This window comes from Acinonyx jubatus, chromosome A2, assembly GCF_027475565.1.
Source record: "Acinonyx jubatus isolate Ajub_Pintada_27869175 chromosome A2, VMU_Ajub_asm_v1.0, whole genome shotgun sequence".
NCBI lineage: Eukaryota > Metazoa > Chordata > Mammalia > Carnivora > Felidae > Acinonyx > Acinonyx jubatus.
Window position 1 is genome coordinate 41,903,637 of NC_069383.1, and position 13,046 is coordinate 41,916,682.

A 13,046-nucleotide genomic window follows, 5' to 3' on the forward strand; every position below is an offset into this window, starting at 1 on the left:
AGATACTCTGCTCTGGCCTGGTAGTTCTAGGCCTAATATAACAGACCTAAAATAGAACAGAAGGCTGATCTTTCCCCAGAGGCTATTATATATTTGTCTCCCAAAGACCTTGGTTTTTCTACATGCACTATAAAATGTTTGGGGCTGATCTCCTTTAAAAGATGCAAATTTTACTTTTCCCCACAAAGTCTTTTACCTTCACTACCAGGTAGAGGCTGTTGGTTACTTGCTTCAGAAAGTGGCTCTCTGGTTCTCTTAGCATGCATGGCAGACCTTGCTGCTGCTGTGGGCCTCTCAGCCATCTTTCTCTGAAGATTCTCTCGCCTGGCACGGGTTCGTTCAAGCAGTTTCTACATATATAATATATCAGCATTAAAACATAAGTTTAGTCAAAAGTTCACAAAACTTGAGGCACCTTCTAAAATCACTAATTGCCATGTAGGATAACAGTTAAATACATTTCAAAAATGGGATCCTAAGTAAATAAGTTAAAATTCACCAAAGAAGCACCCCAATGTCAAAATCATTACATGGATGCCTGGGTGGCTCGGTCAGATAAGTGTCCAACTCCTGATTTCAGCTCAGGTCACGATCTCATGGTTCATGAGTTTGAGCCCCACGTCAAGCTCCACATTGACATTGCAGGGCCTCCTTGCGATTCTCTCTTTCTCTCCCTCTCTCTCTGCCCCTCCCCTGCCTGCTCTCTCTCTCTCTCTCAAAAATAAACACTAATTTTTTTTTTAACTATTACAGGTGTAATATGAATAAAATGTGTAAAGTTGGTTTATGAGATTTAAAATAACCAGAAATTTTTTCTGCTTTTCATCAAAAGGTAGAATCTATTTCCACACCCTCAAACTGGGCTGGCCTTATGATTTACTTTGACCAACAGAATGTGGCAGAAGTGATACGGCATGACTTCCAACCACAGGCCCCAGAGGTCTTGTGGTTTCTCTTTGCACTCTCTTGGAATGGTGCCATGAGGTGTAGAGACACCTGCCCAAGACTGCACAAGCCTGCTAGAGACACCTGGCCCAGCTGAGAGCTGGCATAAACCACCGGACCGATGAGTAAGGCCATGTTAGAGCATCCAGTCCCAGCTAATTTGCCAGATCACTGCAGGCTCCTGTATGACCTCTGGGGACACCACCAGAAGCACAGCCTAGCTGAGCCCAACACAAATTGCTGAGCCACTGAATCAGGAACTAACGTGGTGGTTGTTTTAAGCACTTTGGTAGGGAGAATGACAGTCCCCAAAGATGTTCATTTCCTAATTCCCTGAACCTGTGAATGTATTACTTTACTTGACAAAAGGGGCTTGGCGGATGTGATGAAGAATCTTGAGATGAAAAGATTATCCTGCATTATTTAGGTGGGCCTAATGTAATCACAATTGTCCTTCTGAGAGAAAAGTCAGGAAGGTCAGAGAAGATGTGACAACAGAAGCAGAGCTTGGAGTGATGTGATTGGTGGCTCTGGAGATAGAGGAAGGGGCTACAAGCCAAAAAATGCAGGTGGCCTCTAGAAGTTAGAAAAGGTAAGGAAACAGATTCTCCTCTAGAGCCTCCAGAAGGAACACAATCCTGCCAACACCTTGATCTTAGCCCTGTAAAATTCATCAGCCTTATGATCTTCAGAAGATAATAACTATATGTGATTTTAAGCCACTAAGAGTATGATAATTTGTTACAGCAACAAAGCTAATACAGCCACTAAGATTTGGTATAATGGTAAACAGCAAGAGATAATGGACATATTTAGTTCTTTGAAAACCTGACATTTCCTAAGATGATAGAAAAAAAAAAAAAAGCCAAGCTAAAAAAATCCCACATTTTATTTAATTGAATATCAATACATAATAAAATAATCTTGAGTTGATATCTTAACCATTCCATAAAATCAGGATTACTCTTTTCTTACCCTGAATCAATTAATGCTTCTATTTGAAACAGTGTAGTTGAACAAACACAAGATCCTATAAAACAATTCTTTCTCTTTCAAAAGTATACAACTAAAGGAGATATGAGAATTATTGGCTGGAGTTTATACACTGCCCTGCACACACAGATACAGTAGTTAGCACAGACTAAGGAATTACACTCCCATTTGACCTTTTTAATTGCTTAATTAAAAATAGAATAATTATTCTTTAAAATTCCTCTGAGTGAGGCGCCTGGGTGGCTCAGTTGCTTAAGTGCCGAGCTTTGGCTCAGGTCATGATCTCAGTTAGTGAGTTTGAACCCCGTGTTGGTCTCTGTGCTGACAGCTCAGAGCCTGGAGCCTGCTTCAGATTCTGTATTTCCCTGTCTCTCTACCCCACTCATGTTCTCTCTCTCTCTCTCTCTCAAAAATAAATAAACATTAAAAAAGATTAAAATTCCTCTGAATGTGCAAAAGAAATGGAGCTAAATTTAGAGGAAGGCACAACTCTCCACTTTTCTTAGGAATGATTTCTCATTCAAAGAGTGACACTAAACCTAAATGCTGTATCACTGAAAGTAATTTATGAACCAAATGCCTTCCAAAACACAAGACATTTACCCTTTAAATAAAAGTCTTCAACAAACTCAAAAGCAGTATTGTTACACCAATTCATATATATATATTTTTCCCCCATAATAAAATATATCACTACCCAGATAAAAAAACTAGCCTAATTTTCTTCGTTCATGTACATGTTCACATTCCATTCCCGTCAGTTAGAATACTTGTGAGTCAGTATGTTTTCAGTTACTATGAGCAAGAGGTTGGTCACAAAAGAATGCAGCTCTGCCATTCAAACATATACAAGTACTCTATTGTCTACATTAGATTCAAAGATTTCAAAATCTATTAAAATAGGTAAGCAGAAGTTCCCTAATCTATAAAATAAAGGCCAAAGATTAATTTAAAAGAAATGTATCTAAGGGACAAAAACTCAACAGCTCAATAAATCTAAGTCCCTATAATAATGCATCAGGAATCCAAGGGTTCTTTATTTATAAAGTATATTCCTTCAAATATCACACCTCCTGCTTTAAATAATAAAGGCATTAAAAAAAACTGCAATAACTAACGAAACCAGGAAATAAGACATTCCATGTGGATGAATCTAAAATAACTGAAGCTTACAGTCCTTAAGCAATTTCTGCCACACATACACCTCAAATCGTTAGACAAAAATCTTTTTAGGAGGTATTGCTTATTTCCCTGCCTTCTTAAACAAGAGGCTCAATATAAACTAACTCATTATTTTCAATATGCTCTAGCAGCATCCTTTCCGAGGTCAATACAGAGATTTTCATTTAATTCTGAAAAATAAGAGAAATTCCATTCAGACTAGTAACAGCATGTTCATTTATTTATTGCACAAGAGAAGATGTTTTACAGAGTATTTTAACTGTAGCTTTTCTCTTTTAAGGGTCCTACACAGAAAGCTCTGACTCAGCACGGCCAGCCATGGGGTTCCCTACGACGGTCTTAGGGAATGGCCATCCCCCATGAGATCTTCAAACTAAGAGGCTAACGCTAATGTTATGAGCATTAAGTTTATGGTTTCACATTCGCCTAATGGCAAGCACAACCACACCAATATTTATGTAAGTACTTTCAGTGTCTGCACACAAAATCTCATTTCATTTTCAAAATTTTGCTTGGCAGGTTCTGTTTTTACTACTGTTTTCACAGATGAAGGAACCCAGGCACAGGTTAAAAAACAAGCCATAAGTCTCATAGCTAAGTGGTAAGGCAGGATTCAAACCCAGACTCCAGAGTTTGAGCTCTTAACCACTTGGCTATAAACTGTCTTTTGATTAAACCCAATGACTCTTTTTTAAGAACTTATTGTCAGGAGCACTAACTTCATATCAACATAACTTTTTAAATGTTATTAGCTGATCATAATAATAAACAATAAACATCTGCCTTAACTGCTTGTTCATCCATGAACCAAGATGGCTTCTTTATTTCTGGTTCTTCCAGGAAGAATATAGAAAGACATTGCCCTGTGGACCCTGCCTAGATCCTGATTCAAACAAACTGCAAAACCATGACACTTAAGGAAATCTGAATATTGACAGAATATTTGATGATATTAAGGAATTGTTGATTTTTTAGATATGATAATGGCACTATGATTTTTTTAAGTCCTTAGTGTTTAATGATATATATATATATGTATATGTGTATATATATATATATACACACACACACACACACACATATATATATCTGTGTGTGTGTGTGTGTGTGTATGAAATTATATAATCTCTAGAATTTGCTTCCAAATAATTCAGTGGGAGGGATTAGAGGGGAGTACAGTGAAACAATACGGTCATGTGTTGCTGGGTGATGAATCCATGAAGAATCATTACACTTGAGTAATTTGAAATTTTCTACAAGAAAGGAAAGAATATGGCTAAAACGTTCTAATAGTTACTGTTGTACATAGTTATTTGTTTGTAAAATAATTTGCACTGAATGGCTCTCTTTATTATTTCAGCAGAATGTTATTGGATGTGCTTGATGTTAGGGAAACATCCCTCTGAATAGGAAAGAACAGGCCTGCATTCATGAAGCTCACATTCTGGCAGGAAATATATTCAACAGGTAAGAACAGTGCAGGGAGAGCACTGCAAAAGGTGATCTGCCCCTTGAAGAAGGGAAATCCAAGTCCGAGCTGGAGGTTACATCAGTTTGCCAGGTGGAAGAGACAGGGAGAGGAAGAGTGTGCCAAACAGCACTGGTGACAGCAGGGAGAAGCAATGCACAACAGCCTTGTTTTAGAAAAGAAACTTTAGGATGGTTGTGGCTTTCTCAACCAGAGTTATCAAGAGAATTAGCCCTAATGCCCTGACATGAATGTAATGAATTAACATTTCTCCTATGCTTATAGGATGGCATGGTGATGAATCACCTTTGGGAAAATTAACAAAATAGCCTCTCAAATCATTTTCTGTGTTCTGTGGTTCTGATAAAGAACTCTGGTTGAGAAAGTCATTTTAACTTAGTTTCAGTCCTTTTCAGACAAAGAACTGCACCAGTTCACTTCCCTGTGCAAGAATGTTATGAATGCTATAATTAAGCACCTAGTCCCTGAAACCATTTCAAATAGTTCCCTCATTACCAATTAAGGAAAACAGTCAAAGCTGTTTACTCCAACTGCAACTGATCTGACTTTTCATAATATAAACCATACATATTTCTGAGCACACTCTAAAACAAAAGGTTTGTTTCAAATAAAAGTTTCTTTCAACTGAAATTTGCACTAGCTTAAGAATGGCATTGTTAAGTAAAATGAAGTACGATTTTCAGCCAACTTTCAAAATGCTTTGTTCCTGTCAGTTACTTAGGAGACTAACAGGAATATTCAAGACACATAGGGCTAATTTTTTAAGGAAGACTATTCTAGATTACTAACAAAATAATCTATCCTTTTTAACTTCAAAGTATGAGAAAAATACATGCTGCATGATCAGCCTTATTTTTTCAGGCTAATACAAAAATGTGTTCTGGGTTTTCTGTCAGATCTTTAAGTAAGTTTAACAAATTAATGTGTTTTCCCTAGATGATTGAGAATTTGAAACAAAAATACTGTTATGTTTGAATACAAGTAAACTGTAATTGTTGAAACTTTATCTTAAGATTTATGGAACTGTAAATATAGGTTCCCCCCAAAAAAGTATTTCTACTCTCCATAGCATTTAAGTTTTGAATGTAGTGTAGAGACATCTTTAGGCCCACTCCGCAGCAACTCAAAAAAATAGCAGTTTGAAACTTGCACAACCCTAAAGGAACAGGAACTGTCCTGTAAGAAAAGGGAGTGGACGAGTGGTCTACACTAAACTGCTGAGTGTGTCCATGTACATTCTTAACAAGATTGACCAAAGCTAGAGAAATAATTGACACATGATGTAATTAATCCATATTCAATTTCCAAAGGACAAAAGAGAAGTTAAAAACTGTCACTGTAATGTTATGCTCCAAAACACACAGAGTTTTATTTCTTTACTCTGGTTTTTTTACATTGTCGGCTATTAATTTTGTTTGTATATATTCGGCCAGCACTTTTTCCTTTCCATCCAAGTGTCAATCTCGGGGATTAAATTTCTTCCCTACTTAGCTGAGCAATCAAATCTGAAGAATGTATTCACTTTATAGGAACGGATGCAATGGTTTCAGTATTGGCTTAACATTTTGCCGTCATTTCATTAACAGGATCTTTTACATGCATAACACCTCTGCGGGCGACCTGAACCCCACAGATCACATTCCATTTGCAGGCGGCGACTGCACACAGCACTGAGTCATTCAGGCACCCGACTCCACCCTACACCTTATCCTCGCTTTCCCTTCCAGCAGGACCAGTTCCGCCCAGGCCCCAACCTCACTCTCGGAAGGGACGGGGCTCCACTTCACAGAGCGTTACAACAATCGGGGCTGGCAGAGGGCTCTTCGGTAACGCCTAAAAGGACAGACTCAAAACGTCCCTCCCTGAGCTTCACTGCCGGACAGCAATAAGTAAACCGCGGACGAACAGCAGCCGCAGAGTAGGCGACGTGCGCCCTCCAGCCCCTTCTCTCCCACGGTTCTCCCAGCCGCGTCCCGCACACACACGCTGCGCACGCGCGCACACGCGCCCTCGGCCCGGTGGGCCCAGAGGTCGGCAGAAGGTGGGAAGGGTGGGTAGGGGCTGAGAGCGGGGATGGCAGGCTGCGCCCGCAAATTTTCTCACCTCGGTAAACGGGTCCATCGCCCCGGAGTTCGCGTGTTGATTGCGAGACGACGGAAACGGTGGTTCAAATTCAGTAAAAGAAAAGTGAGTCCCGATTTAGTGTGTCACTTGAAGAGAACTAGAAGGCCGGGGCGGGGAGAACTCTCCCAAACTACTCTCCTCTATCCCTCAGCCTCCAGTGTCAGATTCGGCCTCCTGCGGCCGTTCAAATTTGAATTTCAGCGCCCGTACAGCGCGCCTGCGCGCGGGGCGGAGAGGACACGCCTCGGCCCGCCCCGGCTCTCCGTCACGTGGCTTTGACGGGCGCGGAGGTTCCCATGGGTGGCTGGCTTTTTCTCAGTCACACCCCAGCCCTGGAGGCCGGGATGCGGCAGGAGGTGCGGCTCCGCTCCAGCCGTCCTCCGGCCGTCCTCCAGCCGCCTCGGGACCGGAGCCCCACCCCCAACGCTCGCACAAGCCATCCTGTTTAAGCTGATCTCTTGGAACCTGTGGTACTTCGACTTTCTTGCCTTCCTTCCTTCTTTAATATAGGATTAAGAGGCCTTGTGTTTGAAATCCCACTGCCCTTTTGGCCTTCTGTAGCTTGCTTTCCGCTCGCCTTCACGTCACCCTGATGGAGACTGCAAGCTTGCCCTCATGAGGGCCCTAGTGGGTCCTCGAACACTTGGGGCTAATGATCAGTGACCCACCCACCTGGGGCCCTGAAGACCTTTCTTATTGGGAAAATAACATTAACAGACTGTGTGTGAGAAGTTCATACACAGAACTCCTGTCTGCCTTCCTATTTGTTATATTAGAGCAGGCATGATCTCGAAGAGGGGCAGAGGGAGACAGAAATCTTGAGGATCCATACTCAATGGAGAGCCAGACATAGGCGCTGGACCTTAAGACCCTGGGATCTGACCTGAGCAGAAATCAAGAGTCAGATGCTCAATCTCAATCGTCTGAGCCACCCAGTAGCTTCCTATTTTAAATTCCATCTAAATTTATACAGTGTTAGAGCTGGAAGGATTGAGAAGCCATCCACCTTAATCCTTTTACAGCCAAGAGCAAGGAGACCCTGAGACAAGTAACTCTTGTCCAGGAGAAATGAAAATCCCATTCTCAGCCCATGGTACCCTTTCCACCAGGAGATCAAACTGTGTCTCAACAATTAATCTTTACAGATTACTCAGAATTGTAAAATACGTTATATAATTACTGTATCAGATTCCTTTCTTATTTAGCAAGTCTGCTCAAGGGCTTGTGAAGACAACAGTTCTCGACTTGTTCAGCTGAAAAGCAGCACCATGTAGATTACGGAGTCATTTACAGAGCGACTGCCTAAAGGCTGAACAAACCAAAACTATTCCTTCCAAGTTAGATGTTTTAGTATATTTAATAACACTTCCATCTTAGCATTCAGTAGACATTACAAACAGTATTTCACTAATAATGTCTCTGAATTTTGATGCTATAGGTTGGAGTAAAAAGAATTCTGAGTGTAGAGTAGGAAGAAATTGCTTGGGGTCTTGGCTCCTATAGGACCATGTGATCTTAGGCAAATCATTTAACCCAATATTCTTTTAAACCTTTTTGGGAAGTAATGGGCCTTTTAAAAATACAAGTAAAGCTGACCCTCTACCTAGAAAAATGACCATTTAATCATAAAGTATTTGACATAGAATTTCGTGAACATCACAAAGCCCAACCAGGGGCTCAAACCCATGAACCATGAGATCATGACCTGAGCTAAAATCCTGCACTTAATCGACTTAGCCACCCAGGCGCCCTTCCAAGTTAGTAACTTCTGCTTTAGCCTCTCTGGATTTTGATTTACTCATCTGTAAAACAGGAATAATCAACTGTGCTGCCTCCCTCAGAGTTGTCAGGAAGATCAGATGAAAAATTGACAGTTCCAAAAGTATTCTGTAATAAGGCACCACCCAAGTGTTTAGTGTATCAAATTATTAATATTTAACTCCAAATATGCTACTTATGCTCCAAAGTAAAAATGTTTGAATTTTTCTCACTGCTTGACAGGAAAGGGGTGTGTGTGTGTGTGTGTGTGTGTTGGAGAGGAGGGAGAAGAGTGTGTGGTTTAAACAACATTGGAAAAGAAGTCATTAGAAATTTACATAGTCTTTGTGCCTTCCAGCCTTGGCTTCTGTGAGGCTTAGATTCTTTATAACCAGATTCTAGTCAAGACTAAAAAAGATGCATAAAGCACATAGTGCAATTTAACTACTCCAAATATTAGTTTATCTTTCTTCATGTCTTTTAATCTTTACACTGATGACGATTGATGATGACAGCAACCACCACAATAGTTACAACTTGTTAAACACCTACCAGCTACCAGAAGCTGTGCTAGATACTCAAGTCTACTCTTCCTAGAGTACAGCGACTGTTACCTAACATGTCACCTTTTTTCCATTCTTACCCCCTGGTAGTTCATTCTTCAGTTCATAAGCTAGAATTACTTTTCTTCTTTTAAAACTTGTGTTATAAAATATTTCCAGTTTACAAAAAAGTAATGAATAAAACAGATGACTATGTACCCACCACCTAGCTCAAAGAAATATATAATCCTATACTTGAAGTCTTCTGTGTGTCCCTTCTTAATTCCATTCACGTTCCGCTCCCCAGGGACAAAACTATCCTGATTTTAATGTTTTTCATTCCCATGAAATGTATGTACTTTTATTATATCTACATATATATCCATAACAATATATTGTTTTACATAAATTTTTTAACTATATCTTTCTGCAATTGTTTATTTTTCTGCTCAGTATCCTTTTTATGAGATTCATGTCAGTAATAGCTGTACTTCATTGATTTTCACAGCTGTATTATATTGTATGAATATACTTGCAATTTGTGTATCCATTATCCTGTTAATGGATGTTTAGCTCATTTCAAATATTTCATCCCAAAGATTCTGTGATGCCATAAATATTTTTTAATGTTGTATTTTTATTTATTTTTGAGAGAGAGAGAGCTGGGGAAGGTCAGAGAGAGAGGGAGACAGAGAATCTCAGCGCAGAGCCCAATGCAGGGCTTGATCTCATGAACCATGAGCTGAAATCAAGAGTCAGACACTTAACTGACTGAACCACCCATGCACCACAATGCCATAAATTTTTTATGTCTCCTTATATACACATGCAAAATTTTATCTAGAGTAATATACCTAGGAATTAGAGGATCATTTCGATAAATGTTTCAATATTATTGCCAGATATTAAAAATAAATTACTGTTCAAAATTATTGTCACAATTTTTAACTTCAGTCGGCAGTGCATGAGCATGCCTACTACTGCAGGGCTTCCCTAACTGTCAGATACTTTTTAGATTTTGCCATTCTAGTCTGTATTCACTTTTCCTATCACTCCTGATCTTGACCATTATTTCATGTGTTTCTTGGCTTTTCAGTTTTCCTTTTCTGTGAATTTCAACTCTATGTCCTTTGCCATGCAGCTATTTGATTTTTTCTTGTTGATTCATAGGTCCCCCACCTTGGGTAAAGAGATTATTTTTTTAATCTAATAATTTATTTATTTTTTATAATTTACATCCAAGTTAGTTAGCATATGGTACAACAATGATTTCAGGAGTAGATTCCTTGATGCCCCTTACCCATTTAGCCCATCACCCCTCCCACAACCCCTCCAGCAACCCTGTGTTTGTTCTCTATATTTAAGAGTCTCTTATGTTTTGTCTCCCTCCTTGTTTTTATATTATTTTTGCTTCCCTTCCCTTGTGCTCATCTGTTTTGTATCTTAAAGTCCTCATATGAGTGAAGCCATATGATATTTGTCTTTCTCTGACTAATTTCGCTTAGAATAATACCCTCTGGTTCCATCCACGTAGTTGCAAATGGAAAGATTTCATTCTTTTTGACTGCTGAGTAATACTCCATGTGTATATATACCACATCTTCTTTATCCATCCATCCATCAATGGACATTTGGGCTCTTTCCATACTTTGGCTATTGTTGATAGTGCTGCTATAAACATTGGGGTGCATGTGCGCCTTCAAAACAGCACACCTGTATCCCTTGGGTAAAAACGTAGTAGTGCAATTGCTGGGTCATAGGGTAGTTCTATTTTTAATTTTTTGAGGAACCTCCATACTGTTTTCCAGAGTGGCTGCACCAGTTTGCATTCCCACCAGCAGTGCAAAAGAGATCCTCTTTCTCCACATCCTCGCGAACATCTGTTGTTGCCTTGATTCATAGGCTTTTTGTTGTTTGTTTAGTATTTTCTGGAAAAATAACTCTTTTTGGCTTGTTAATATCTTTTCCTCACTTATGGCTCATCTTTGCACTTTAGGATATCTTGGATGTACATAAATGTTTAATATTAATGTAATTAGATATATATTTTCATTTGGGCTTATGCTTTTTGGTCTCAAGAAATCATTCCCTGCTCTGTGGTTATAAAGATGTTCTCCCATATTTTCTTCTAAAAAGTATTGTTTTCATCATTTTGGCTTTAAATTATCTAGATTGATTTTTTTTTAATGTGGATAACCAAAAGTCTTAGCCCATTCTTAATTATTTGCCCGTTCTTTCCCCACTGACCTATAATGCCACTCTTGTAATATATCAGCTTTTTATGGAGATGTAGGTCTATTTTGGAGCACTTTATTCTCTTCTACTAGTTTGGCTATTTCTCTCCCAATATCAAACTGTCTTAATTGTAAGTGTTGATATCTGGTAGATAAGTTAAAAATTAACTTGGCTTGGCTAAGTGATTTGGCTAATTTGGCCCCTTGTTATTACATATACATTTTATGATCAGATTGTCAAGCTCCACAAAGAGAAAAAAAAAGTCCTCTTGAGGGGCGCCTGGGTGGCTTAGTCGGTTAAGCATCCGACTTCGGCTCAGGTCATGATCTTGCAGTTTGTAAGTTCGAGCCTCACATCAGGTTCTATGCTGACATCTTGGAGCCTGGAGCCTGCTTCAGATTCTGTGCCTCCCTCTCTCTCTCTGTACCACACCCCGCCTCTCAAAAATACATTAAAGAAAAACAATTTTAAAAAGATCCTCTTGAGATTTTTATTGGAATTGTACTGAATTTATCACATATTTTGGAGAGAATTGACATCTTTGTGTTATTGAGCCTTTCTATTTGTGAACATGGTAGATCTTCATTAATTTAGGCCTACTTTAATGTTCTCCAAAAATGTTTATAATGTGCTTCCATACAAAAATTTAAACTGATTGATTTATTCCTTTGTATTGTTGTCGTTGCTACTTTCACATATAATATCTTTTTAACTATTTTTAAACTACTACTGGTATGTAGGAACATAAAAGATTATTGCAAATTTACTCAACTATCTTATTAGTTTTAGTAATTTATTTATAAAGGGATTTTTTAATGTAAATTATGCATTGTTAATTCCTTATGCAGAGCTAGTTTGTATCTTCCATTGCAATAATAGAATAATATCCAAATTCTTTATCATATCTACTAGGCCCTAAATAATCTGGACTCTGCTTGCCCTTCCTAATATCCACAAATATCACAATACTCTCCCTTTTTTTCACTAGGCTCTAACCTCATAGTTCTTTTCTGTGGGGAAAAAAAAAAGACCAAATTCCTTTCTTTTTCAAGAACTTTCTACGTCCTAGAAACTCCTCCTCTAGATCTACCCATATCTGGCTCCTGGCTCCTCATTAATTAAATGAGTGTGAGCTGGAATGTACTACCTCCTCAAAGATTTCCCTGATTTGGTGGCCACACCCTTCCTCTCTGCCTCACCCCAGTCACTTTCCATCCTATTACTCTGATTTATTTTCTCCATTGCATTTACCACTTTTGTGGAATTATTTTTGTTATGTATTTATGTTTATTATCTGCCTCTCCTACTAGAGGGTAAGCTATAGAGTGTCAGGGACATGTCTTGTTTATAGCACCTTCTGGGAATATGAGTTCAGTAGATATTAAATGATTGAGTAGAAAATAACAATTATTCCTACTTTAGATATAGGGAAACTGAGATACAAAGTGGTCAGACCATCACCTAATAATTTGAACTAGATCTGCCTGACTTCAAATGCTAGTTGTTTATACTTTTGACATTTCAGTTTATGTATTTATTTTGGTCACTAAAGACACAATAATGATTTAAATGTGCCCTTGAGCTATGTCTAAAGTCCTGAAAAATAGTAACCATGGTTTTCTCTTGGAATTTCTTTCTTTAAATAAAAAAATTCATTTTAACTATTAAGTTAAAGAAGTAAAGAAAAGAAATGCATGCTGTAATCACATGATTATTAGTAGTTAGACTATACAGTTTGGCCTAAATTATGTAAATATTTTAAAAATCATCAGAAGTGT

At 38.6% G+C, this 13,046-nt stretch overlaps 2 protein-coding genes across 6 annotated transcripts in view; one reads left to right on the plus strand and one right to left on the minus strand.

Annotated features, from left to right (window-relative positions):
* The window catches only part of ANLN (anillin, actin binding protein), a 46,819-nt gene extending 39,881 nt beyond the window's left edge, over positions 1-6,938 (minus strand). For 3 of the 5 annotated variants that reach the window (XM_027075267.2, XM_053218226.1, XM_027075266.2), the window contains exons 1-2: positions 6,713-6,908; positions 197-350 (exon numbers count right to left, since the gene is read on the minus strand). In XM_027075267.2, coding sequence (XP_026931068.1) covers positions 197-350; positions 6,713-6,730 — 172 coding nt within the window. In that variant the 5' untranslated portion in view covers positions 6,731-6,908. Of the gene's footprint in view, positions 1-196; positions 351-6,712 lie in introns of all 5 variants that reach the window. The other 2 variants (XM_053218227.1, XM_015065025.3) reach the window with 2 other exon arrangements.
* The window catches only part of MATCAP2 (microtubule associated tyrosine carboxypeptidase 2), a 75,204-nt gene continuing 68,803 nt past the window's right edge, over positions 6,646-13,046 (plus strand). Inside the window, exon 1 of the mRNA XM_015065026.3 lies at positions 6,646-6,796. Within this exon, the coding sequence (XP_014920512.1) occupies positions 6,683-6,796 (114 nt within the window). The 5' untranslated portion in view covers positions 6,646-6,682. The remainder of the gene's footprint in view (positions 6,797-13,046) is intronic.